This window comes from Oryctolagus cuniculus, chromosome 18 (assembly GCF_051225735.1).
Source record: "Oryctolagus cuniculus isolate XC-2025 breed Fujian yellow rabbit chromosome 18, ASM5122573v1, whole genome shotgun sequence".
NCBI classification, from domain to species: Eukaryota; Metazoa; Chordata; class Mammalia; order Lagomorpha; family Leporidae; genus Oryctolagus; species Oryctolagus cuniculus.
Genome location: NC_142884.1, coordinates 11,972,195 through 11,998,933, shown reverse-complemented (window position 1 = coordinate 11,998,933; position 26,739 = coordinate 11,972,195). Strand labels below are relative to the sequence as shown.

The window sequence follows — 26,739 nt, the reverse complement described above, 5'->3', positions numbered from 1 at the left end:
AGAGAGACAGAGAGAGAGAGAGAGGTCTTCCATCTGCTGGTTCACTCCCCAAATGACTGCAACAGCCAGATCTGGGCCAGACAGAAGCCAGGAGCTCCATCCAGGTCTCCCACGCAGGTGCAGGGGCCCAAGCACTTGGGCCATCTTCTGCTGCTTTCCCAGGCCACAGCAGAGAGCTGGATCAGAGGTGGAGCAGCTGGGACTCGAACCGGCGCCCCTGTGGGGTGCTGGCGCTGCTTCACCAGCTCCATCACAGCGCTGGCCCCTCTCCCACCTTTTCCTCCCTCTGCCTGACTGTGTTATGAGGACACACCAGGGCAGGGGTCCAGCCTGACCACCAGGCTCCACAGGAAGCAGGCTCTTCAGTCCCTGAAATGCTGACCTTGAGCCTGAGCAAACACTGACAAGGCCTCCTCCTGGGCAGCCAGAGGGGAGGGCACTCCTGGGCCTGGGGAGCCCTCCCCCTCCTGCTGCATACCTGACATTCCCCAGCACATTCTTCCCTGGGCCCTGGGCGGGGCTCGCTGGGGCAGGTGGAGAGAACTGCCCCACCACCAGGAGGGGGACTCCTGCTGCCTCCTGGGGAAAACAGGGAGGCCACAGGTGGGAAAGCCCCTGAGACAGGAAGTGCCCACCTCCCCAGAGCCTCCTGTTCAAGGCCCTGGCTCTGCCGGCTCCGCCCGCTGCCACCTGGCCCCTCCCCCCAGCTCCTGTCCAGGTGTGTGCAAGCAGGGCCTGGCCTTCCCTGGGCTGTGGTGCTTGGAGACCCCGGGAGGGCAGCCTGGGACCCTGACCCGCAGTTTGCAGGCAGGAAGTGAGGAGAGAGAATTGAACAAGTGGCCCCACACGTGGGGCTCCTGCGCTCGCCGTCCACAAACAGCGCCTCTCTCCAGCCACTTCTTTTTTTTTTTTTGACAGGCAGAGTGGACAGTGAGAGAGAGAGACAGAGAGAAAGGTCTTCCTTTGCCGTTGGTTCACCCTCCAATGGCCGCCGCAGCCAGCGCACTGTGGCCGGCGTACCGCGCTGATCCGATGGCAGGAGCCAGGTGCTTCTCCTGGTCTCCCATGGGGTGCAGGGCCGAAGCACCTGGGCCATCCTCCACTGCACTCCCGGGCCACAGCAGAGAGCTGGCCTGGAAGAGGGGCAACCGGGACAGAATCCGGCGCCCCGACCGGGACTACAACCTGGTGTGCCGGCGCTGCTAGGTGGAGGATTAGCCTGGTGAGTCGCGGCGCTGGCCATCCATCCACCTTCACACACGGGGACTGGCTTCAGCCAAGGCCATGGTGGGGAGGGGGGGTGCTGCCCCCCAGAGCTGGGCTCCCGGGGCCTCCCCTCCTCACAGGGGGCTGAACAGGTTCAAGGGTGCTTGTCCAGCGTTGTGTGCAAAAGCTTTTGTGGCAACTTGTGAAAGAGTGGGGACGGGATTTGAACCCAGAGCTGTCTGGCCCCAAAGCCCGAGTGCCCCTCCGCCCTCCCGGCACTGAGGTCTTCCTGTCCATCATCACCTACATCCACTCCTCCGAGATGCCTCGAGGGGGGTCAGGGGCCAGGTCAGGGAGGACCGGCCGGGTGCCTCCCTTCTCGGGGTCACAGGCCCAGCCTTGCCCAGGGCATGTGCCCTCTCTCTCTCTCTCGCTCTCTCGCTCTCGCTCTCTGCCCCCGATGCTGTGCAGGCCTCTGCCTCACCCCAGCTCTTGGCAGACACAGCACCCTTGGCTCCCGTCCTGCCTCAAGGCATCTCAGGAAATGCCCAAATGCCTGGATCCGGGGCCATGGAGGGTGCGCGCCACCGTCGGGAGACATGTTGGGGCAGCCAAGTCGGGAGCGCTTATCAGAGAACGAGGCTGTTTCGTGCCCAGAGCCGTTTCCGCTCCTGACTTTCCCTGGGGAAGAAAAACAGAAGTGATGTCACCCCGTGGGCGACAGAGGAGAAAGTTCCAAGGCGGCCTATCTGATAAGACCGTGCAGCACACACTCACCGAGCCCTGATTTTTCAAAAACAACTTAGGTGAGCGATCAGATTGGCACCAGGCACTGTTTGGAGGCGTGGCTTACCCTGCAAGACAGGGAAGCCAGAGGCAGGGGCGGCACGGGGCCCCTCCTCCAAGGCCCCCCTCCAAAGTGGGGGTGGCACGGGGCCCCTCCCTTACAGGACCCTGGGAGTTAGGCGGTGACTGCCCCTCGACCCAGCCCCCCGTCCACTGTCCTCACGGCAGGCAGACGCAGGGTTGTTCCACAAACACCGATCTGCCTAGGACAGGGTCCTGGTGCCCTAGACATGAAGTTCAAGTCCTCCTCCTCCGAGCCCCTGGGACCCCCTTGTACTGGAGCTGACAGCCTCAGCGCACCTGCTCCCAGAATTTCCTCACCAACTCGGGGCACACGAGATTCCTGCACTTGGCCGTTTCAGAAGCCAGGTGGAAAGGGCCAGCCAGGGTCCAGCGGGGTCAGAGGTCAGCCACACTCGGACTCCACGATGCCAGGCGGGGGCCGGCAGCTCCGTGCCCTGTCCCGGGCACCACCACTGTCTGTGCTTGCACTGCCTTGGGCAATCAACCTGCTTTGTTCTTCATGGGTTTGCTCCCAGTTCTGGAGCTACTGCACCCTGGTTTCCTTTATTCCCCAGGGAAAACAAGACTCTGGTATGGTTTGACCCAGTCGGTCTGTGTACAATATCCCGAGTTTCCTGGAGTTTCCCCCTGAATGTGACACTCACGCTAAGTTGGCTGCGATGCCTGGGTTTATGGGGTGTTTTGGTGAAGGAGGACTCAGCACCAGCACCCTCAGAGGCCCAAGAGCAACAGGAGAACATGATTCCTCGTAGAACTTTCTTTCTTTCTTTCTTTTTTTTTTTTTTTTTTTTTTTTTTTTTTTTTTTTTTTTTGACAGGCAGAGTGGACAGTGAGAGAGAGAGACAGAGAGAAAGGTCTTCCTTTGCCGTTGGTTCACCCTCCAATGGCAGGAGCCAGGAGCCAGGTGCTTTTCCCATGGGGTGCAGGGCCCAAGCACTTGGGCCATCCTCCACTGCACTCCCTGGCCACAGCAGAGAGCTGGCCTGGAAGAGGGGCAACCGGGACAGAATCCGGCGCCCCGACCGGGACTAGAACCCGGTGTGCCGGCGCCGCAAGGAGGAGGATTAGCCTAGTGAGCCGAGGCGCCGGCTCCTCGTAGAACTTTCTAGAACTTTCTAGAACTTTCTAGCACTTCATTCCATAAACTCGATCCTGGAGGCAGATATTTACGGGAGCTGCAACCAATTGGAATCCAAGGCTCACGAGGTCGAGTGGTCACCTGAACACAGTGTGAGCTTCCTGTGAGCAGGGCAGTGCCCACACCTAGTCCAAGACTAGAGGGACTCGGCCCGGGTGCCCCGCCGTGGAGAGGAAACCCACATCCCAACCAGGACCCACAGGGGTGGAGTGATTGGGGGCCCCCACACTTGAACAGTGCTGCAAGGTGTCGGAGACCCCAGGATCACGCAGATCGTGCGGAACAGGGAAATCCATCGGAAGCCCCTCTTGTAGGGGGATATCTGGATTTACATGGAACTTTCTGGCTCCCCCAGCAGCCGGCCCGGTATTTGACAGCTGGGTTGAGTGTCGCTTCCGAAGGCCCCACTCTGAGTAATTGGTGCAGATCTGGCTCCCCCTTGTGGCAGATGGGGGCATAGTCCTCCTCAAAGTTCCAATCTGCCTGGACAGACACGTATTTGGCCCAACACCTAAGTCGCGGCTTTGAACAATCACACCCCGTTTCAGAATGGCTGCGCTCCAGTCCTGCCTCCATTTCCCATCCAGCTTCCTGCTAATGGCCCTGGGAAGCAGCAGGTGCTGGCTCAAGTACCCGGTGTCTACCACGCACATGGGAGGCCTGGATTTGGTTCCAGGCTCCTGCCCTCTGCCTGGTCCAACCTCAGCTCCAGCAATTAGGGACGTTCTGGGAGTGGGCCCGGGGTGGGAGAGCTCTCCCGCTGTCTCTGTCGCTCTGCCTTTCAAATAAGTGAACATGCAAACTAAGCATTTCCTGTAAAGCAGGCCCGTTTACGAGACGGGACTTTCACCTGTGCAGAGAAACAGGTGAGATGTGGGCATGTGGGTGCCCCCTGGTCAGTGTGTGACAAAATGGAGCCTACATTTGCTGATGATTAACCAGTAAAAGGCCACTCCCTGGGGCCGACGCCGTGGCATAGCTGGTAAAGCCACCGCCCGCCCGTGACACTGGCTTCCCATATGGGTGCCGGTTCAAGTCCTGGCTGCTCCACTTCCCATCCAGCTCCCTGCTGGTGCATCTGGGAGAGCAGTGGAAGATGGACCAAGAGCTTAGGCCCCTGCACCCACGTGGAGACCTGGAAGAAGCTCCTGGCTCCTGGCTTTGGTCTGGCCCAGATCTGGCTGTTGCAGTCCTTTGGGGAGTGAACCAGCAGATGGCTGCTTGAGCGCGCGCTCTCGCTCTCTGTCACTCTGCCTTTCAAATAAATAAAATGACCAGTAATCTCCGAAAATGAGAGGGCCGTGAAAGCCAAAACCCGTTCAGAACAAATGAACATCACGTGTGGCTCAGAGAGCGACACTTGGTGAGGCCGTGTGAGCGGAATCGGGATCGGGTACAACGGTGTCTCATTTGATTCCCCGCTCCTGGGTCTGGCTACGTGAGGAGGGCGCCCTTGCTTGCAAGGGTCACTCGCTAAAATCTTCAGAGGTTAGGTGGTGAGGTTCTGTGTCATCCTCTGATACACGACTGGTTCAGGATAGATTGAGGATTAGAGTATAGGACATAAACTCTCTATAACAATTCTTTTTTTTTCTCCACCGCCAGGCTGAAATATTTTGAAAAAAAAAAAGGAAAACACAGATGCACTGTATTATACAAAGGTCTGGAGAGCATAACAAATGTATTATTGGAAGAAAAACCAAGGCCAGTGGCTACCTGTCCTTGGCAGGCAAGCACTCGGAGACAAGTGAAGTTCATGGGAACTATCCTAATGCAAAAGTGGGAGGAGAGGTTACAAGCGGAAGAAAAACAAACCAATCCCAGCCCTGCAAACCGCGGCGAAAGTCTGTGGTTAAGTTTGAGACGTGCGTGTCACCACCAAGATGGAACCTGACCCCTCGCTCCGCCCCCGTGGGTGGTAACCGGGTTCATTTAGGGCCTTCAAGCCTGAGGTAGTTGAGGGTCACCTGCAAAACACATTCTGGAAGGATCCACTCAGAATGGGACCCGATGATGTCCACCCGCGGGGCTGTGGCTCCTGGGGGCGGGTGGGAACAATTCTTAACTTATAATCAATCGTTCGAGGAATTGGAGAAGTTAGCATGTGAAATCAAGCCACTGAGAGATGCAGCCCACGTGGCCTTTATTTGTGGGCTATTTTTCACTTCCAAGTGCCTGCGCACACACACACACACACACACACACACATACATGCACACAGGTGAGTACTGTAGGTGTGCCCAGTGTCAGAGACATCCCAACTTCTACCGCCAGAGGGCGCTCCAGGCTTGGTTAGGGCTTCACAGCTTCCACTCATCAGTGGATCCCAAAGGTTTGGGCAGGGGTCTCCCAGACCGCTTGTGCATACGAGCTCGCGAACAGTGGAGCTCTGGTGAAACGGCCCTCCGCGGGAGCACACAACCCCTCGCAGAGCGTCGGCCAGCTCCCACGGTGTGAAGAAACCCTCCACGGCTGGTTGCAAACCATCAGGGGCTCCACTGCTCCCCCAGCGGGGAGGGGCTGCCTAGCGCGTCGCTGGCCGCCTCTCCGTGCCCGCGGGATAGAAATTGAAGCTGAGGGAATGTGAGATTTGGTTACCCATTTAAAAACAACGGGGGCCAGCGCTGTGGCGCACCTTGTAAAGCGGCCACCTGCAGCGCCAGCATCCCGTATGAGTTCTGGTTCCAGTCCCAGCTGCTCCTCTTCTGATCCAGCTCCCTGCTTATGCACCTGGGAAAGCAGTAGAAGATGGCCCAAGTCCTTGGGCCCCTGCACCCACATGGGAGACCCGGACGAAGCTCCTGGCTCCTGGTTTCGGCCTGGCCCAGCCTCACTCATTGTAGCCATCTGGTGAGTGAACCAACAGATGGAAGATCTCTTTCTTTTCCTGTAACTTTGCTTTTGAAATGAATAAATAAATATATTTCAAAAGATTTATTTATTTGAAAGGCGACAGCGTCCCATATGGGTGCTGGTTTGAGTCCCGGGTGTTCCACTTCCAATCCAGCTCCCTGCTAATGCATCTGGAAAAATACTGGAAGATGACCCAAGTGCACCCACATGGGAGACCCACATGGGAGACCCAGATGAAGCTTCTGGCTCCTGGCTTTGGATCAGCGCAGCTCTGGCCATTGCGGTCATCTGGGGAGTGAACCAGCGGATGGAAGACCTCTCTCTCTCTCTCTCTCTCTCTCTCTGCCTCTGCCTTTCTGTGACTCTGCCTTTCAAATCAATAAATCTTCTTTAAAAAGCGTTTTAAATTTTAAACAACACAAATGTTTGAATAAATAGATGGAGAAATGTTTGCGTGGAAAAAACAAAAATTAACCCTAAGTGGCTGGTAGCATTCCTTCTGTGGGGGAAACGCGACTCGCGGCATCCGTCTGCACGTAGAAAATCCCTGACTTAAAAATCATTTCAGCGCATTACGTGAGACACAGAAAACACACGGAAAATCCAGGCCGTGTGTGGAGCCGCATGCCTGGCGCCCCCGTGTGGTTCAGGGTGGAACCTGCATCCACACAGCCTGGTGTTTTTGTGCTTGTTAATTTTTATTTAATTATTTGGGGGGGGGGGGGGATAAAGCTCCCATCCACCAGCTCACTCTCCCAAAATACTCACAGTGGCTAGGAGGCTGGGCCAGGCTGAGGTCAAGGCCAAGAGCTCCACCCAGATCTCCCACGTGGGCCATCACAGCCGCCTCCCGGGGTCTGTTCTAGGAGGAAGCTGGGGTCAGGAGCCGACTTTCCCAGGCTGGGACGTGGGTAAGCGCTCGGGTTGTGTTTTGCCACCGAGTGAATCCGCCGAGAGACCTTCCCTTTCAGATCCTGTGGCTGGCAGGCCGTGCACCTGTAGCTGATCAGAGCCGAGAGTCCCTGCGGGAGGCCAGCGCTGGGGTGCGGTCCCCTCCCGACACCCGGGGTCACGCCCTCCTGCCACTGAGGAATCCAGAGTTGAGAGCAAAGGCTCCTAAGACAACCCCCAAACGTCTGTTTTCCTTTCTAAGAGACATCCTGAAATTGGATTGAATAAAAGCAGCCGGCTGTCCAGGACGACAGGATGTCCCCGACAGTGACAGCGACCTAACACGGGCTCGGCTCAGGATGGCCCCGGCTGCTGAGGTCTGAGCGAGGCAGGTGCAGGAGGGGCCGATGGCGCAGGGCTCTGGAGAGAGAACCTCTTGGCCTCTCGGAGGCAACCCAGGGCCTCTCCTCCAGGGGGCGCTGGTGCGCCGAGCACAAGCAGAAGACATCAAACCAACAGACCACAGCCTCTGTACAAGGAACCAGGAACCAGGACCTTTAAAAGATGGGGGGTGGGGGGCGCACGGTTCTGGGGTTTTGTGGCTGAACTCTGTTTCCCCACCGATACAGAAAAGCACTTGTTCCCCGACACCCAGCAGCGCCGAATGCGGCTCCGCCTGCCTGGTGGGGCTCACAGGCCGAGCCCCCAGGGCGTATCCAAGCAGCACTGCACAGAGGCCACCCGCCCTCCCTGTGGGAGCTGGCGCTATCATCCAGAGGCCAAGGCTGGGCTGTTTCCCTCTCCTTTTAGATAAATATTTAAGAACATAAAACCCCACCTGCAGTGCCGGCATCCCATATGGGTGCCGGTTCGAGTCCCGGCTGCTCTACTTCCAATCCAGCTCTCTGCTGTGGCCTGGGAAACAGTGGAAGATGGCCCAAGTCCTTGGGCCCCTGCACCCACGTGGGAGACCTGGGGGAAGGTTCTGGCTCCCAGCTTTGGATCGGTGCAGCTCTGGCCGTTGCAGCCATTTGGCAAGTGAACCAGCAGATGGAAGACCTCTCTCGCTCTGGCTCTAACTCTTTCAAATAAATAAAACAAATCTTTAAAAAAAAAAAAGAAAGAAAGAAAAAGAACGGGTGCAAGTCGCTGGACTTTCAATCCAAGGCTGGACTGAAAGATGTGTTTTCTCCCTGTTCGCTCCCTCCCCTCCTGTCTCTCCCTCTTTCTCCTCCCAGCTGCCCTTGGGACCCAGCCACCATGACAGGAGGAAGCCCAAGCAGCCGCCCGGAACACGCAGGTGGGTGCTCCAGCCACAGCGCCAAGCGAGGCCCCCTGCAGGCAGCATCAGGCCAAGGATCAGGCTTCAGCTCCCGGCTCTCTGCCACCCCAGCGGAGCCAGCTTGCAGATGTGTGAGCGTCACCACGTGAGGTCAGCTCACCCACAGTGGTCGGAGAGACAGAAAGCACTGATGCATGAGACCTCAGTGGGATGCTGGGGGGACCCAGTGTGCACTATGAGTTTTGGGGGGCCGGGCTGGAGCACTCCAAGCTAAGGCGACAGCAAGAGCAAAGGCCCGGAGCCGGGACTTGCCTGGAACGTAGCACGATGGGCAGAACCACTTCTGCCGGGGAATCTCTTCCCTCCCAAAGTGCATCCGGAATACTGGTCCCCAGGCTGTCCATCAGCACTGGCCCCGCCCCCACACACTCCAGTCCCTTTCCAGCCAATGCTGTCAAGAATCCTGGGAGGCCTGAGCCTCTCCCCTGCTCTTTGGATTAAACATGTTTAGTTGACAGGAGTTTCAGTGTTCGTCCATGGAAACCTGAACGGGGGATTATAGGAACAAGGCGGGGGTTGTGGTGGGGCTTTTGGACTCCCAGCCGTCCTGAAGGATGCCCCAGGTGCTCGGGCCCCTGCCACCCACGTGCCAGACCTGGGCAGAGCTGCAGGCCCCTGGCTTCAGCTTGGCCCAACTTGCGACCATTTGGAGAGTGAACCAGCAGATGGAAGATCTCTCTCTCTCTCTCTCTCTTTCTCTCTCCTTCCCTTCCTCCTCTGTAACTCTGCCTTTCAAATAAAATATTTTTTTTTAAAGGAAACAGAGAGCTCAGGGTGGCGTGGAGGTGGAGGCCTGCGGGGGGTGCGGGGGGCGGCTGCAGAGGGCACCCGGCCGGGAAGAGAGGGGCGAGGTGGGGGATGGGCTGGGGACCGAGAGGGAGGGGTGGGGGCCCCCCGGGGCGAGGGCGCGTGGAACGGGGGTGGGGATCTCAAGGGCAAAGGCAGAGGGAGCACAGGAGGCGGGGCTGGGGACGTGGGGGTCGAGGGGCGCGCCCTGGGGCGGGCAGTGGAGGGTGACAGAGCAGGAGGCTGGAGGCCGGAGAGCAGGGCGAAGTGGGTGGGTTTCGGGAAGGCCTAGCACTGCAACTTCTGAGACCGGGCCGGAGGGGGCGGGCGACACGGGCGAGGAAGTCCGCGGCGAGGGGCGTGGCTGGGGGTGTGTCCCGCCCGGCGCCCCCCCCCACCCGGGGGACTCCAAGTCGCCTCCAGTCGCGCCTCCGCCCCCCAGAGTGACAGAGGCGCCGCCCATTCAGAGCCGCGGGCCGGGCGCCGCGCAACCAATGAGGCGGCGGGGGCGGAGCTGGGGAGGGGGCTCGCGGGGCCAGGGGAGGGGGCTAGGGGCCGCCGCCGAGGGCTCCGGAGCGGCGACGGGCGAGCCATGGCGCTGGGGCTGCAGCGCGCAAGGTACTGGGGTTCAGGGGCAGGCATGATGGGGATCGGCGGGCTCCCCTTCTGGGGACCCCTGAGCTGAGGGGTGTGGGGCGGCGCGCGGCGGCGAACCAAGGACGTCCCGGGGCGCGGTGCGGGGGCGCCCCGCTGCCGCCGAAGAGGCTACCCCTGAAGCCCTGGCTGCCCCGCCCCTCTCGCTTCGGGGTCTTGACCCCCGATTTCCTGTTACCCCGGGTTCGCACCCCGGCCTGGCTCTGGGTGCAGCTCGCGCTCCGACAGAACTGGAGGGGCGCCGTCTCTCTCCTGCCATGGACCGCACCGGCCTCGGAGCCCCTAGAGTTGGGATGGGTCATCGACACCAGACCCTTGCGATCCTGGGGGGTGCGGGGTGCTCTCCCAGGTATAGGGAGCCCCGTGGGGGTGAGCACTGAGCCCGCGGGATCTGGAGGAAAGAGACCCTTTCCTGAGGTGCTTCCCAAACCCTGGGTTCTCCTGGAAGTGGGCAGAGGGTGTCCCCTGCTGGGCACTTTGGTATGTCCTTTGGAAAGGGACCCGGTTCCAGAACAGCCAGGGGAAGCTGGAGCCACTTCCCAAAGCCTGGCCCCTTCTGTCACCCCTCCACCACCGCCAGGCCCTGATGCTGAGACAGCAGGGCCCCAACCCCACTTTCTCTTGGTGGGGGGAGGGTTGCCGTGGCCTTGACCCTGCAAATGGGGATGGGAGCGCACCCCACCTCCTCCGCACCCCAGGCTGCGATTCTCAGCTGGGCTCCTCCTGGCCAGAGGGGTTCACCTCTCAGCAGGTGCAGCTCTGTGGGCATCCAGAGAACCCAAGCTCTGGGACCACTGCCAGGGATACCTGCCTGGCCTTGGGACCCTAGGAAGCATCTTGGGTTCTCGGTTTTCCCTGTCCAATCTGAGACATCCTGAAAGCCTCACCCTCTTCCCTCCTCCCTGGCTTCGCCGGTCTGATTGGATCCCTCCACACACCCCTGTTTTTACCCCCCAGCCCGCCTCCCCCTCACCCATTCTATTCCAATCCCTGGCTCTGAGCCCACCAGGGAACTCCAGCCCACCTCTGCTGGGCCAGCCCCGGCCCCGCCCCTCGCAGCACCCCCTCCTGGCTGGGTGGGGAGCTTCTGGCTGAGCCGGGGTGCTCCCCCCTCACCACCCAAGGCCAGCCCTTTCCTGTGGTGTCATCCCACTGCCGCGCGCCGCGGCTCATAACTCGCACCCGGATCCTGGCCATGCTCCGTCCGCTCCTGCACCCCAGGATGGGACCTGGGCCCGAGGGGGCCTGGGAGATGGTGAGTGGGCCCCGGGCCCCTTTGCCCCCATCCCATTCCCCAGCTCAGGCCCGCAGCCACCTCACCCCGGGGCGAGGGAGTTCTTGGGCAGTGCGTGATGGACACACTGCCCTGAGCCCACCCAAGGCAGAGAATTCCGGAAAAGAGGGCTGTGGGGACAGGCCCCCACCAACCCACCATGTCCTTGGGAGAAGCAAAGTCAAGGTCACAGAGACTCCCTTGGATCCGCACCCCAAGTCCCTTCTCAAACCCAAACCCTGCTTCTGGTTCCTCGGGCCACCTCCGGGTGGGGCTAAGGGGGGGTCCCTGCCAAGACACACCCTGAGCTCCCCAAGCCCCCAGATCCTCTACACTTTTTCCAAGACCCCCACTTCCCAGCTGAGCACCAGGAGCGAGGAGGCCAGAGCAGCCCCAAACATGTGGGCAGGGGCTCCCACTTCCAGCTTCCCTTTGCTCTCTGGGGCAAGTGCTTTGGGGCAAGGAAGAGGTGGGCTTCTCGCCCTCCTGGTTGGAGGGGCGCCAGGCCCTAGCCCCCCTTCCCCAAGCCTCACCCTGGGGCCTCCCGGCCCCGCCCTCTGTTCTGGGCTAGAACACGGAGGAAGGGTGGCAAGGTTCCAGCTGCACGTCTCCAGCTGGGCAGAGTGCCAAGGGGCTGGACCAGGGCTGGGCATGGGGCCAGCTGGGGAGATCTGGAGGCTGGTGGGGGGGGTGGAGAGAAGGGAGAAGGAGGCGCTGAGGCCACTAGGCAGAGGCAGGCGGGGGCCCCCACCACAGCACGGCAGTTAACAGCGCAGGCCCCAGGGTCCGGGAGAGCAAATCGCAGCTCAGCCGCTTCCTGGCTGTGAGGCCTTGTGCCCGTGACTACCTCTCTGAGGCCCCGTTTCATATCCTGAAAAAGAGGGGTCCTATCTCCCCCTCCCCGACCCCAGATCAAGCGAAGGAGCCAGTGGGGGAACCAGATGGGGGGCGGGGAGGGGGCCACCCAATATTCAAGTCAGAGTTCTATGGGGGAGCAGGCCAGCTATGCTGTCGCCACCTGGTCCCGCTTCCTCGGAACACAGGGACACGGGGACGGCCCTAACAGGTGCGCTGCACCTGTCCGGGACACTCTGGTGCCCCGGGGGTCCTCAGCCGCAGCTCACCATCCCTGACCTGGACAAGGGGAGAACCCCAACTTTAACCCTTCCATTGCACCAGCCGGTTGCCAGCCTCTGTGTTCTAAGCCCTTGGCCTCCATGGAGTCATCTTCCTCCTCCAAACAACCCTTGGAGGTGACCGGGCTCGGGCGGGTATGCAACTTGTGCGAAGGCAACGGAGTGGGCAGCTGGGACCCCGAACCAGAGCAGCTAGCTCCCAGCACGCTTCCCATCTCATCGTCTCGAGAACAGGCCCCCAGCTGGGAGGAGGGGGTCCCTCTCCTGCCACCAGCTGGCCCCCTCTCTGGAAGTAGCAGCCCTGCCCCGGAGAGAGAGTTACAGAGTCCAGCTGCCTGGGGTGGCGCCGGCCCCACCCCCGTTCCTCTTCCCACTCCCTCTTCCCTCGGTCTGGGCCCCTGCTCCGCCAGGCCCGCCCACCCCCACCCTCTGGGCAGGAAGACAAACAGGGCTGGGACAGAACAGGACGGAATGTCCTCCAGGCCGGCGGGAGGGGGCTGGGCCCCCCCATCTCACCCCCTCCAGCCCTCCACCCAGGCCGGGCCCCTTCTCCCGGCCCACCCTCTTGTCCCCAGCGCTATTTTTTCTCTCTGTAGTTGGACAGGAAACTCCTCCCCCCACCACCTCTCCTGCCCAGGGGGTGGGGTTGATGCCACCCCAGAGGTGGCCTCTGCTCCCCTGAATTTAGGAAGGGCCTGCCTCCCTGGGGTGGATCACAGGGGAGACAGCGGAGAAAAGACGACCCCACAGTCAAGGCTAGCAAGTGACAGCCGCCTATTTATTAGTAACGGTTTTTGTCAATGTTGCAACACAGGTAAGACTGCACGCTGTACTGGATGTCATAGACCTTACAAGTTTTGATTCAAAAAGAAAAGGCAAGCATTTAACACAGTGGTTTAGACTCCAAGCCGGACACCTGCAGCCCATATCTGAGAGCCAGGGGTTCAAGTCCCGGCTCCACTCCCTGATTGCAGCTTCCGGCTAATGGGCACCCTGGGAGGCAGCAGGTGAGGGTTCAAGTAGCCAAGCCCTGGCCACCAGGTGGGACACCTGGATTTCATTCTGAGTTCCTGGGCACTTGGGGAGTGAACCAGTGGGTAGGAAGACTTCTTTTTCTCAAATAAAACGATTTTGGGGGGAAAGTATGGAGGCTTTAGCTTCGGACAGACCCGGCGAGGAAGGGAGGTTTCCCAAAACCTGGCCATGAACCCAAGGCCACAAAGAGGAAACCTAAGAGTGCAGGCAGACCTGTGTCCACCCCGGCCTCTCTGCCCCTCAGCAGTCTCGTTTGCAAAGGGGATGATGATACCCTTAACGTCTTCCCAGGGTTGTCTGAGCTTTCAGCGGTCAACGTCAGGTGTGCACTTGGCATTGGCACTGCAGGGACAGACAAGGCTGGGGAAGTGGCAGGTATTTCTGACAAGATGATGTCATTCCAAGATGATGTCATTCTTCCACTCCCAGCACTGCCTGCCGCCGTCAGAATGCAGGTAGTGCAAGGTGCTTAAAGCGCACAGCGAGAGGCGAGGGGCTGGACAGGACGCCCCCTGGCCCCTGCTGGTGGGTCCCGACACTTTGAGATCTTCACTCCTAGTTCCGGGAGGCTGAAGGGCAGGGGACCCTGGAGGCTGCAGGCACCTTCCTGCTGCCTCCCGCCTCTGCCCCCACCCCGCCCCCGCCAGCTCAGCCGGCCCCCTCCTAGCAGGAGGCCCCATGGTCCCCTAGGCGCCCCTAGCCTGGGAAAGAAGCTGAAGATAAGTCAGGGAGGGGACAGCGCGGCCGTGGGCACGCCTGGAGAGAGAGCGAGCGAGCGAGCAGTGAGGCGCTGGGGACGGCAGCATGGGCGGGCACGGGGACAGGTAAAACTCGGGGCTAGGAGGGGCTTCAGAGAGCCCCGGGGACGCACGGCGGGGCCTGCACGGCGCCTGCTCTGCCCTCTGCGAGCCCGGGCCCCTGGGGTCTGTGCCCGACGTGCGCCTAGCGTCCACCGCTTTGCCCTTCGGGGACGCCACCCCTGAACGCTGCCCACGCCCGCAGGTCGAGCACGGAGTTGCGCAAGGAGAAGTCCCGGGATGCGGCCCGCAGCCGGCGCAGCCAGGAGACCGAGGTGCTGTACCAGCTGGCGCACACGCTGCCCTTCGCGCGCGGCGTCAGCGCGCACCTGGACAAGGCCTCCATCATGCGCCTGACCATCAGCTACCTGCGCATGCACCGCCTCTGCGCCGCAGGTGAGTCCGGCCGCGGGCATTCCCGTCCCCGCGCTGCCCCGCCCCGCCCTCGGGAAGCTGCAGTCCACGGAGACCCCGCCTCCCGGTGCTGTCTGTCCCTCACAGCCCCGCCCCCTGGAGGCCACTTTCCAGGCCAACCAGAGCCCGGTGCTCTTGGAAGTCCCGCCCCTTGGAAGTCTATCATTTGAGAGACCCCCCGCCTCCTGGCTGTGCCCTTATAAAGCCCGGGCGCCCCAAGAGCTGGAGGCCCCGCCGCTCCCTCACTCAATTAACATTTTTAAAAATTTTTAATATATATTTATTTGAAAGGGAGAAGGATAGAGAGAGAGAGAGAGCTCTTCTATGGGCTGGTTCACTCCCCCCAAATGGCCACAATGGCCAGGGCTGGGCCAGGCTGCAGCCAGGAGCTTCATCCGGGTCTCTCATGAGGGTGCAGGGGCCCGAACACTTGGGCCACCCTCCTCTGCTGCTTTCTCGGGCGCGTTAGCAGGGATCTGGATCAGAAGTGGAGCAGCCTGGACTCTAGTCAGATTGCGCAGCTACAGGGGATGCCGGCGTCGTAGCCTAGCCTGCTGTGTTGCATTTTGGAATCCTGGCACCCTGAAAATATTATATTATTGGAGAAGTAGAGTCATCCTCTGGCAGGCTCTGCCCATTAGGCTGCACTGCCCCATAGAATCTTACTTCTCTGGGAAGCTTGGGCCCCTTGGGATCCTGTCCCCTGGTGCCCCTGCTTCTTTAGAAGTCTGTGGTGTTTTTTTTTTTTGTTTGTTTGTTTGTTTTTGTTTTTTTTTTTTTTGTTTTTGACAGACAGAGTGGACAGTGAGAGAGAGAGAGAGAGAGAGAGAGAGAGAGAGAGAGAGAAAGGTCTTCCTTTTGCTGTTGGTTCACCCTCCAATGGTGAAAACGCACCGAGCTGATCCGAAGGCAGGAGCCAGGTGCTTCTCCTGGTCTCCCATGGGGTGCAGGGCCCAAGCACTTGGGCCATCCTCCACTGCACTCCCTGGCCACAGCAGAGGGCTGGCCTGGAAGAGGGGCAACCGGGACAGAATCTGGCGCCCCGACCGGGGCTAGAACCCGGTGTGCCAGCGCCGCTAGGTGGAAGATTAGCCTATTGAGCCGTGGTGCCGGCCAAGTCTGTGCATTCTTTAGAATTCTAGAACATTCTGCCCTGCAGGGACTCTGGATAGCTACTCCCCGCCCAGAATTCCCGTTCATCCTTAGCTTTGGCCCCTTAGAGTCTTGACCCTTGGGATTTCCACCCCTTCGGATTCTGTCCTAATTGCAATGTGTGGTGGCCCTGTCCTCTCCCTCGTGGGACTCCAGCCTGCTCCCCTGGGTTCCCTGGAAGTCCCTCAGATCGAGGACAGGCAGAGGGAGGCTAGCCAGGGTGCACCCACGAGTGACGGCAGTGCTCTGCCCCCCGCGCCAGGGGAGTGGAACCAGGCGGGAGCAGAGAGAGAGCCGCTGGACGCCTGCTACCTGAAGGCCCTGGAGGGCTTCGTCATGGTGCTCACCGCCCAGGGGGACATGGCTTACCTGTCAGAGAACGTCAGCAAACACCTGGGCCTCAGCCAGGTGAGAGGGGCTGCCTGCAGTGGGGACCGCGACAGGCTCAGCCCTGGACAGTGGGACTGGGATGGGACAGCCTGGGTGGCGGTGGGAGCCCCCCAGGAGGCGGGCACCTGACCCAGCCTGGGAGAGGGGATGGAGGGCTTCCTGGAGGAGAGGACATCTGAGCCGAAAGCCAAAGGACTTTAGCCAAAGGGGAATCGGGAGTGGGTGGGACCAGTGATGATCGGAACGCTCACGGCAGAACACTTTGGGAACATGAAGACGTTCATCCTGGCTGGGCACAGGGTGCGGAGGAGCAGAGAAAAGCTACACATCGACACGGACGAGGCAGCACGGGGTCAAATCCAGAAACTTATTTCCCGGGGAGCCGGGGAGAGAGTGTGAGCAGAGGAGAAGCCGGGAGGTAGAACCAGATTTACATTTGAAGATTTACATTTTATTTTTTAAAAACTTGTTGATCTGATTGGAAGGCAGAGTAAGAGAAAGAGAGATTTTCCTTCTGCTGGTTCACTCTTCAAATGGCTGCAGCGGCCAGGGCTGGTGCAGGCCAAAGTCAGGAGCCTGGAGCTCCACCTGGGTCTCCCAAGGACTTGGGCCACCATCCTCTGCTTTCCGGGGGCGTTAGCAGCTGGGACTTGAACGGCGCTCTGGTAGGGATGCCGGCATCACATAGTGCCTGCCCCCAAGATCCGCATTTTAGAAAGTTCTTTCTAGGGCCGGTGCTGCGGCTCACTAGGCTAATCCTCCACCTAGCGGCGCCGGCACACCGGGTTCTAGTCCCGGTCGGGGCGCCGGATTCTGTCCCGGTTGCCCCTCTTCCAGGCCAGCTCTCTGCTGTGGCCCGGGAGTGCAGTGGAGGATGGCCCAAGTGCTTGGGCCCTGCACCCCATGGGAGACCAGGAGAAGCACCTGGCTCCTGCCTTCGGATCAGCATGGTGCGCCGGCCGCAGCGGCCATTGGAGGGTGAACCAACGGCAAAGGAAGACCTTCCTCTCTCTCTCTCTCTCTCTCTCACTATCCACTCTGCCTGTCAAAAAAAAAAAAAAAAAAAGAAAAAGAAAAAAATAGAATAGTCTTCCTCCAGGGAGCTGCAAGGCCATCCCTCTTGATTTTTAAGATTCATTTATTTGTTTGAAAGGCAGAGTTACAGAGAGAGGTAGACAGACTGACAGACACACAGAGGTCTTCCATCCACTGATTCATTCTCCAAATGCCCTCAAGAGCCAGGGCGGGCCAGGCAGAAGTCAGGAGCCTGGAACTCCATCCGAGTCTCCCACATGGGTGCAGGGGCCCAAGCACTTGGGCCATCTTCTGCTGCTTTCCCAGGTGCATTGGCAGGGAGCTGGACTGGAAGTGGAGCTGGTGTCACGGGCCTGGGGTACCTGCTGGGTCCCTGTATCGTGTTTTTACCTTGTTTTGCTTGCTTGTTGTCTTTGCTCCACACACGCACTGTAGCCGGTCAGCACCGTAAGGCTAGAGTCTGTGCAGAGGGCCTGGGGAGTAGTAGATGATGGAGAAATGCTTGCGCAGGGAATGAATGGAGGAGGGGGAGCCTGGTGCGGTACCCTAGGCTCCTGAGCCGGGGCAGGGGTGCCGAGGAGTGGAGGGAGGGCTGGGGCAGAGGCTCCTCTCCAATTCGCCGCCCGCCCCGCCCCCTGCCTCGCAGCTGGAGCTCATTGGTCACAGCATCTTTGACTTTGTCCACCCCTGCGACCAAGAGGAGCTGCAGGACGCCCTGACCCCCCCGCCGAGTGAGTGCCCACTCCAGGCCTTTCCGGTGCAACAGAAAAGAGGGGCGTGGCCCCGCCCCGGGGGGCGGGTCTGAGGAGACCCCCCCCATGGTCCCGCCTATCCCGGAAAGGAGGCTGAGGGGACCCATGGCCCCGCCCCGCCCGGGGGGTGGGTCTGAGGGGACTCTTGGCCCTGCCCTAACCCGGAGGGACCTAAGAGGACCCCCAGCTCCACCCCGGGGGGGTCTGAGAGGCCATGCCCTCCCCCCATTGCCCTCTCTGGTGCCAGGTCCCAGTTTGGGGGAGGAGCCCAAAGACATTAGCTGGGGAGCTCTGGGCTCACTGCAGCTGTCCGGCCTTGACCTTGTCCGTCCCCAGGCCTGTCCAGGAAGAAGCCAGAGGCCCCGACGGAGCGGAGCTTCTCCTTGCGCATGAAGAGCACCCTGACCAGCCGCGGGCGCACCCTCAACCTCAAGGCGGCCACCTGGAAGGTGGGCGGGGCCTGCGAGGGGGCGGGGCCCTGGGGCCTGCTGGGGCTGGGCGGGAGCCCCTAAGGATCCCACAGGGAGTGATTGGAGTCTCCTAGGGTCTCCCAGGCCCCGTCTGGGGGGGGGGGTCCTTCGGGCATCTGGGAGGTTGGCGGGCCTGCAGTTGGGGTCCTTGGAATCCTGAGGTGGGTTTCCGGGTACCTGGAGCTGGGGGTCCTCAGCCCCTTGAGTTTGCAGCCTGGAATCTGGGGGTCCTCTAAGCTCTGAGTGAGTCTGGAGTCCTCCACTCCCCGCGGGGCCCGCGGAGACGTCTCCCAGGCCCACGGGCGGGCCGGGTTCCAGATGCATCCTGCCTGCCCCTCCCCGGCCCCCAGGTGCTGCACTGCTCCGGACACATGCGGGCCTACAGGCCTCCTGCTCAGACTTCCCCGGCCGGGAGTCCCCGTGCGGAGCCTCCCCTGCAATGCCTGGTGCTCATCTGCGAAGCCATCCCCCACCCCAGCAGCCTGGAGCCCCCGCTGGGCCGGGGGTCCTTCCTCAGCCGCCACAGCCTGGACATGAAGTTCACTTACTGCGACGAGAGGTGGGCAGGGCCCCATCCCAGCCGCCCAAGTGCCCAGGCTGTGTTCCCTCCCCTGCCTTCCCAGCACCGGTCCTTTCTCTCTGTCCTGTCTCCGTGCCTCCCCAGTACATCAGTCTGTCTCTTCCTGTCTGTCTATAATTCCTAGGCATTCTTTTGTCTTTGATTTTCCCTCCGTATGTGTGTGTATGTGTGTGTTTGTATGTCTCCCTCTGAATCTTTTTAGTATCTCACTCTCTTTCTCTTGCTTTTCTTAAATGAGTCAATTCATTAAAAAAAATTTACTTATTTGAAAGGCAGAGTTACAGAGAGAGAGGGAGAGAGACACAGAGAGAGATCTTCCATCCGCTGGTTTACTCCCCCAAGTGGCCACAAGAGCCAGGGATGCGCCAAGCTGAAGCCAGGAGCCAGGAGCTTCTTCCATGTGGTTGGCAGGGACCCAAGGACTTGAGCCACCTTCTGCTGCTTTCCCAGTTGCATTAGCCGGCAGCTGGATCAGAACTAGAGCAGGCGGGATTTGAACCACTGCTCATACGGGATGCTGGCATCGCAGCAGGTGGCTTACCCCACTGTGCCACAACGCCAGCCCCGACTGAGTGAACTCCTGTAAAGCCAGTTAGTCTGTGCTCAGCACACAGGAAGCACTCAAAGTGGCGTTATGAATGCTCTCCCTCACTCACTCCCTCCCTTCCCTCCCTCCCCCCTCCTGGAGCATCTGGGTTCACACGGCTTGGGCTTAAATCCTGGCCATGTGGCCTTGGCCAGCGGACTGCACCTGTCTGTGTCCCCGTGTGTCCTGTGCAGAGCGTGGTACGGCCGGGCACTCGGTGCACTGCCGGGCACACACATCATCATCATGGTTACTGTCTTCTATTTCTTCTCTTTTTTCTTCCCTTCTGGCCCCGTTTCTTTTGTTTTCTCCTTTTTTCTTCCTTTTCTTTGCCTTTCCCCTCCCCCCTCCCCCCGCCCCATCTGGCTCCCGCCCTGCTCTTGCTTAGTTTCTTGTTGTCCGGCTGTAACCCAGCACCACACACACAGGGGCTCCCAACAGCTCAGATGCGCCAGCTCGCCGATCCCATCCGGAGACCAGAAGGTAGCAGGAGCCCCCGGGGCTGAAGTCAAGGCCTGGGCTCCCTCGTCTTCGGAGCACAGCGCTCCTCCCTGCCTGTCTGTCCTCCCTGTCCCATCCATCCGTCCGTGCGTCCCCACGGTACTTCCCGGCTCCAGCCCTCCTGCCTCCTCTTCCAAGCCCTCCGCGACTCCCCGGGGCCCCTCGAGACACCCTGGGATCATCTCCCCACCTCGGGGACCGGGACCCTGATGCCGGGGCCGCCCTGTGGCTCCACTTTTCCTGCTTCTCACACTTTCCCTTTCTCTGTTGCAACCCTGCCGCTCCTCCTGCCTGTCTCCCCGGCCCAGCCCTCACCCGCCTCGGCCACCCGCACCCTAACCAGGCCCTGCTGCACCCACCCTCAGGATCGCAGAGGTGGCCGGCTACAGCCCCGATGACCTGATTGGCTGCTCCGCCTACGAGTACATCCACGCGCTGGACTCAGACGCTGTCAGCAAGAGCATCCACACCTGTACGTGTCCCCTGTCCCCGAGGCCCCGGAGCACTCCCCGCCGCACTCAGCACCAGCTCCCTGCTCCCCAAGCCCCCCCTGCTCCTCCCTCCAGTCCCCCTCCTGCCCATCCCTTGGCCCCGGAGCCCTCTCCCTGGCCCTGACCCTGGCCCCTGCCTGCTCCCTCCCCAGTGCTGAGTAAGGGCCAGGCAGTTACGGGGCAGTATCGCTTCCTGGCCCGGAGCGGTGGCTACCTGTGGACCCAGACCCAGGCCACGGTGGTGTCCGGGGGCCGGGGCCCCCAGGCCGAGAGTATCGTCTGCGTCCACTTCCTGATCAGGTGAGCTGCGTGTGTGTGTGTGTGCCAGGCGTGCATGTGTGAGCAGGCGTGCATTGTACACATACGTGGAACATCTGTGGCCACGTGGATGCACACACAGCTGTGCACGCATACGGAGGAGCTCTTGCGCCCAGTCTCATTCCTGTCGCCAGCCTGAGGCCCCGCAGCCACTGGGCCTGCCCTTCCCAGAATGTCAAATACAGAAAATCACGCGGCATCTGGCCCCTGCGTGTCGTGATGTACTGAAGGCGCGGCCATGCCGTGGTGCGTGTCCATGGCACCCACACGGAACACACGCATTTACCAGTCAGGGGGTCACGGGTTTGTAGATTTCATTTCTGGGGGCAAACGCTCGGGAGGGGGCCGCCGGCTGGAAACCGGCTGTGCACTTGGCGTTCCCATCGGCAGCGAGAGACTGTGGCGTTCTGGTTGCTGCATTCCCTTGCAACATCTGGGTGTTTCTTTGGTCCTGTGAGTTTGCTTTGTCTTAGCATCAGTCCTTCTGGGACAGGTGTGTAATGGTGAGATCATAAGCTGCCCCTACCCCGTTCCCTGTCTCGGGGTTTTCGTAGAAAACAGGGGTGCAGGAGACGGCCTCGGGGCTTTCCCTAGAGCTGGGGAGTGTTCCGGAACACGAATCGACACACACCTTTCGCTTCCGTGCCACTCACAGCCCTTCTGCCACTCCCTGGTCTCCTTTGGAGAAAACCTGAGGCAGTTAACGGGTTAACAGGGCTCTCCCGGGGACTTCTGCCTCCCTCGCCTCTCACTCACTCACCAAACTGCCATGCCTTTGCACACACTGCCTCCCATGCCCAGCGTGCCCTTCTCTCTCCCCTCCTCTGCTTCCTCCCGGCTCACGGCTCACGCACACTTGTCTCTCCAGCCTCGGCTCAGACGTCAGTTCCCGGAAGACCCTTTGCCCGCGTCCCCACAGAAGGTTAAGTCTCCTCGTCGTCCCCTGCTGGTGCCCTGTGTCCCTGTGATTATCTTGTCCCTTTTCAAAGTTGCGAGCCCCGAGCTGCTTTATTTTCTCTTAATCCTCATCACTCTCTCTGCCTTACACTGGGCTTACACCAGTCATAGGTGCTGGTGTGGATTTTCCAGTAGCCACGTTAAAAAAGTAGAAAGAAGGTGAAATTAATAGTAATAATTCACACAATGCAGAACGTCCAACGATGATTTCCATGTGTAATCAATAGGAAAGACCGATTTTTGATTTTTTATACTCAGTTTTGTTTTTTTTTTTTGATAGGCAGAGTGGACAGTGAGAGAGAGAGACAGAGAGAAAGGTCTTCCTTTGCCGTTGGTTCACCCTCCAATGGCCGCCGCGGCTGGCGTGCTGTGGCCGGCGCACCACGCTGATTCGATGGCAGGAGCCAGGTGCTTCTCCTGGTCTCCCATGGGGTGCAGGGCCCAAGCACCTGGGCCATCCTCCACTGCACTCCCGGGCCACAGCAGAGAGCTGGCCTGGAAGAGGGGCAACCGGGACAGAATCCGGCGCCCCGACCGGGACTAGAACCCGGTGTGCCGGCGCCGCTAGGTGGAGGATTAGCCTAGTGAGCCGCGGCGCCGGCCAGCTACAGACATTTAACATGCAAATAATATATTTCAGGTAAGGCCCTTTAATTCCCCAACAGGGTTTTGTTCCCTATGAAGGCAAAGGAGCTTTGTCTTGTTCTCTGCTGGGTTCCCCATGCCCAAGACACAGTAGTTGCTCAGTAAAAATAAAAATAGTGATAGCAGGGGTGGGTGTCTGTCTTAGCAGAAGGCAGCCGACTAAGACGCCCATGTCCCACCTTGGGGAGACGCCCATGTCCCGCCTTGGGAGCCAGGTTTCCTTCCTGGCTCCGGCTCCTGACTCCACTGCCTGCTAGTGAAGACCCTGGAGGCAGTGGTGATGGCTCAGGGAACTGGTTCCTGTCACTCACGTAGGAGCCCTGGCTCCCAGCTTCCGTCCCAGCCCTGCCCCATCCCTGGCCGTTGCAGGCATCGCACACACAACGACGCAGTCCTGACAATCTGCGGAGGAGGTGCTGTGCCTCCCGACTCAACAGGGAAATACAGGTCTGGAGAGATCTAGTGGCAGAGCTGGGATTTGAACCGAGGCCCCTGGCTGCAGAGTCACAGGATGGCCTGACCAGGAGCTGTTCCTGGAGTGAGTGCTTGTGGGGCATGTGCAGGTGTGCCAGCCCCAGTGTGCACAGCCTATGAGCACCCCTGCCTGAGGGGTGTGCCTGTGGCGCCTGTGTCTCTGCACACACGTGACTGTTGGGGTGTGTTTTTCAGGGGGATTAGCATGGTCTGGCTGCAGGCTCAGGATGTTTTAGGCCAGGGGAGGGTTCAGTGAGAGTGGGGAGTGGTCTTAAAGAACTGGAGGGAGGCCGGCGCCGCGGCTCACTAGGCTAATCCTCCGCCTTGCGGCGCCGGCACACCAGGTTCTAGTCCCGGTCGGGGCGCCGGATTCTGTCCCGGTTGCCCCTCTTCCAGGCCAGCTCTCTGCTGTGGCCAGGGAGTGCAGTGGAGGATGGCCCAGGTGCTTGGGCCCTGCACCCCATGGGAGACCAGGATAAGTACCTGGCTCCTGCCATCGGATCAGCGCAGTGTGCCGGCCGTGGCGGCCATTGGAGGGGGAACCAACGGCAAAAGGAAGATCTTTCTCTCTGTCTCTCTCTCTCACTGTCCACTCTGCCAGTCAAAAAAAAAAAAAAAAAAAAAAAAAAGAACCAGGCCCACCTGCGTTCTGCTTGGTGGGCTGCTATGCAAATGAGATGCAAACGAGGAGCTGGTCTTCAGCCCCGCCCCACCCCATGGAACCCTGGCTGTCCCCACAGCTGGAGCCCGCCAACGGGAGGGGAGGTAGGTGCAGGGGACAGAAGTGTATTTATAAATCTGTTCTCTTGAGTTTGTCTATGAATAGAAGCCTCCTAAATAAACCCTTATTCATAAAACTGTAGCCCTATGCATTCTTCATGCTTGGTAATGCAATGAAGAATATGAAAATATGTTGTTCATCAATGGATTTATCAGGATAATGTTTATAGGTCAACTGAGAGGCATTGGTTCCCCCGTACCCCTGAGCCTGCTCTGTCCCTGCGCCTCCCTCCTCTGTCTGTGTCACCCACCCCACCCCCAGCATTCCTTCTCCACCCAGGCTGTGCTGAACGTCAGATTTTTCTCTCTTCCCTTCCACAGATGGAACTTGGGGAGTGCCAAACTTAACTCCCTTTTAAATGCTGTGACAAGTTGAGTATCCCTGATCTGAGACGCTGGGGGCTGGAAGCGTCTCAGGTTTTGGATCCTTTGGGGCTTGCGTATTCCCGATGAGCTACCTTCACCTGCGTTTAGGTCTCCTTATCGGTATAGGCGGGAGCTCACGGCGTACACCACGTTGTAAATAGTTTTGAGCCTGAAACACAGCTTCCATGGTGTGGAATTTTCCGCCTGTGGCATCATGTTGACACTCCAGAAGTTTCGAATTTTGAAGCATCTCCGGGTATCAGATTTTCGGATTAGGGACGTTCAACCTTTGAATGCATGGAATCGTAAACAATTTTTTGCACCAAAATTATCTTTTTATACCCTTTCTGCAAACTTTTTGTTTAAGATTTATTTATTTATTTGAAAGTCAGAGTTAGACACAGAGAGAAGAGGCAGAGAGAGAGAGAGAGAGAGAGAGAGAGAGGTCTTCCATCCGATGGTTCACTCCCCAGTTGACTGCAACGGCCGGAGCTGTGCCAATCCGAAGCCAGGAGTCAGGAGCTTCTTCCGGGTTTCCCAGGTGGGTGCAGGGGCCCAAGGACTTGGGCCATCTTCCACTGCTTTTTCAGGCCATAGCAGAGAGCTGGATCGGAAGTGGTGCAGCCAAGACTTGAACCGATGACCATATGGGATGCCGACGCTTCAGGCTAGGGCGTTAACCCACTGCGCCACAGCGCGGGCCCCTCCTTTCTGCAAACTTTTGGAAGCACCCTCGTATAATAAGAGAGCAGTCCACAAAAATCAAGTCCTCATGGAACAAAGAATGGTGGCAAATGATTTTCTGCAAAGCCCCCTCCAGCCGGGACACAGCTGCTTCCTGTGATAGGGCGTGCCGTGAGGGGGCTACCGGGGCTGGCACCAAGGACTCTCCCTTCTCTCTCTGACTCCCACCCCCCCTTTCTGCCTTGTACCCACCCCCCCAGCAGGGTGGAAGAGACCGGAGTGGTGCTGTCCCTGGAGCAAACCGAGCGACACTCTCGACGACACCATCAGCGGACCGCTGCCTCCCAGAAGGGGGGTCCTCACTCTGGGGACAGACTTGGTATGGGCGCAGGGCAGGGGCTGAGCAGGGGCTGTGCCCCCGGGACCCTTGGGAGAAAGCCCAGACTGTGTTGGACCTGAGTCCCGCCTCCCTCCCCTTCTCACTCCTAAGCCACACTGGCTCCCTTGGCACACACCCAGTGTTCGTGCCCCAGGACCTTTGCACACGAAATCTCCTCTGCCCAGAATGTTCTGCCCAGTTTCATAACTGCTCAGTCTCTTGTTGCCTCAGCTCCGAATCCTGCAGTGGTGCCACTCATCGCTCTGGCTTCCAGTCACCCTGATCCTCCTGGGTCCGGCTCCTGTCGTCTCTCTCCCTGTTGGTTCCTGGGGGCGGTGGGGATTTGATATCCTTCCATTTCCTCTTGACATCCGAGGGCCTGAGGACCCCCTGGGGCGCTTGGCCACTCCTTTCTCCCAGCTGATGAGCTCCCCAGGGCTGAATGACCCAGCACCTTCTGGGCCATGGAAGGCATCCTTTCCCCCCAATCCCGACCCTTTGCCCAGCTCTAAGGACTGTAGCCACCCTGCTTGCTTGTCGGAGATGTCAGCCTGTCCCCTGGGGTTGGTGTGGGGGGACCCCGCCCTCAGCCCGCCCTAGGTGACCAGCTGTGTCCTCCCCATGCCCACGTGTACTACAGACCCCCGCGGCCCCCGGATCCTGGCCTTCCTGCACCCCCCTGCCCTGAGCGAGGCTGCGCTGGCCGCTGACCCCCGCCGTTTCTGTAGCCCCGACCTCCGCCGCCTCCTGGCGCCCATCCTGGATGGCGCTTCGGTCGCTGCCGCCCCCAGCACCCCGTCAGCCCCGCGGCGCCCCCGGAGTCCTCTTCCGGTAAGCAGGCCCGCCCCCTGGCATCCTCAGCGTCCAGGCCGTCTCGGCCTTGGGCTTGAACCTTGCTGGTTTGGGGGCTGTGATGGGGTTGGGGTTCCTTTGAGACCTGGACTCCAGGATCTTCAACTTTTAGAATCCAAGAGTTCAGCCCCCAACCCAGGGGGGGTGGAACTGGCATGGGAGACCCCTCTGAACTTCAACCTTGGAGTCAGGAGTGCCCCATACCTTGCTTTACCCAGACGTGGATTTAGGTCTTGAATCTGCCACTTCCCACCTGTGTGGTATGCCCTGGGCAGGTGCATTCTTAAATTCTTTTTTTAGTGTTCATTTATTTTCACCTACTTAAAAGGCAGAGAGAGAGAGGGAGGGAGGGAGAGTTAGGCGTATTCCATCTGCTGGTTCACTCCCCAAATCCCTGCAATAGCTGGGACTGGTCCAGGCAGAAGGCGGGGACCAGGAACTGAATCCAGGAGCCCCACCTGGGTGGTAGGAACTGAACCACTTGAGCCATCACGTCTGCCCCCAGCACCTGCATTGGCGGGAAGCTGGAGTTGGGTGTCAGACCCAGGAATCAAACTCAGTATAGGATGTGGGCATCCTAACTGCTAGGCTCCTAAACTCATGCTTTTTTTTATTTTTATTTTTAAAGATTTATTACTTGAAAGGCAGAGTTACACAGAGAGAGGGAGAGACAGAGAGAGAGAAGGAGAGCTTCTATCCATTGTTTCACTCCCTAAATGGCAGCAATAGCCAGGGCTGGGCCAGACAGAAGCCAGGAGCCTGAAACTCTGCCTGGGTCTCCCAAGTGGGTGGCAGGGACCCAAGCCCTTGGGCCATCCTCCACTGCGTTCCCAGGTGCATTAGCAGGGAGCTGGACCAGAAGTGGAGCAGCCGGGACAGGAGCTGGCACCCATGCCGGCCTTGCCAGTTGTGGCTTAACCTGCTGCACCACA

The 26,739-nt window shown here is 59.7% G+C and overlaps 1 protein-coding gene and 1 long non-coding RNA gene across 7 annotated transcripts in view; one reads left to right on the top strand and one right to left on the bottom strand.

Moving 5' to 3' along the window:
* The first annotated feature begins 9,614 nt into the window (after nucleotides 1–9,614).
* The window catches only part of HIF3A (hypoxia inducible factor 3 subunit alpha), a 30,175-nt gene continuing 13,050 nt past the window's right edge, over nucleotides 9,615–26,739 (top strand). For 2 of the 6 annotated variants that reach the window (XR_016225448.1, XM_089320526.1), the window contains exons 1-10: nucleotides 10,846–10,995; nucleotides 14,187–14,377; nucleotides 15,790–15,955; nucleotides 17,619–17,703; nucleotides 18,061–18,173; nucleotides 18,545–18,753; nucleotides 20,227–20,333; nucleotides 20,505–20,652; nucleotides 24,837–24,955; nucleotides 25,596–25,786. Coding sequence is in view for 5 of the 6 variants with exons in the window: in XM_089320526.1 (XP_089176652.1) it covers nucleotides 10,936–10,995; nucleotides 14,187–14,377; nucleotides 15,790–15,955; nucleotides 17,619–17,703; nucleotides 18,061–18,173; nucleotides 18,545–18,753; nucleotides 20,227–20,333; nucleotides 20,505–20,652; nucleotides 24,837–24,955; nucleotides 25,596–25,786 (1,389 nt within the window). In the remaining variant the exon portion in view is untranslated. Of the gene's footprint in view, nucleotides 9,705–10,845; nucleotides 10,996–14,186; nucleotides 14,378–15,789; nucleotides 15,956–17,618; nucleotides 17,704–18,060; nucleotides 18,174–18,544; nucleotides 18,754–20,226; nucleotides 20,334–20,504; nucleotides 20,653–24,836; nucleotides 24,956–25,595; nucleotides 25,787–26,739 lie in introns of those variants that run through there. The other 4 variants (XM_051837401.3, XM_051837400.3, XM_089320527.1 and 1 more) reach the window with 4 other exon arrangements.
* LOC127488373 (uncharacterized) overlaps nucleotides 25,113–26,739 on the bottom strand; it is a 17,462-nt gene continuing 15,835 nt past the window's right edge. The window contains exons 4-5 of the long non-coding RNA XR_016225449.1: nucleotides 26,012–26,127; nucleotides 25,113–25,281 (exon numbers count right to left, since the gene is read on the bottom strand). This is a non-coding gene — a long non-coding RNA (uncharacterized LOC127488373). The remainder of the gene's footprint in view (nucleotides 25,282–26,011; nucleotides 26,128–26,739) is intronic.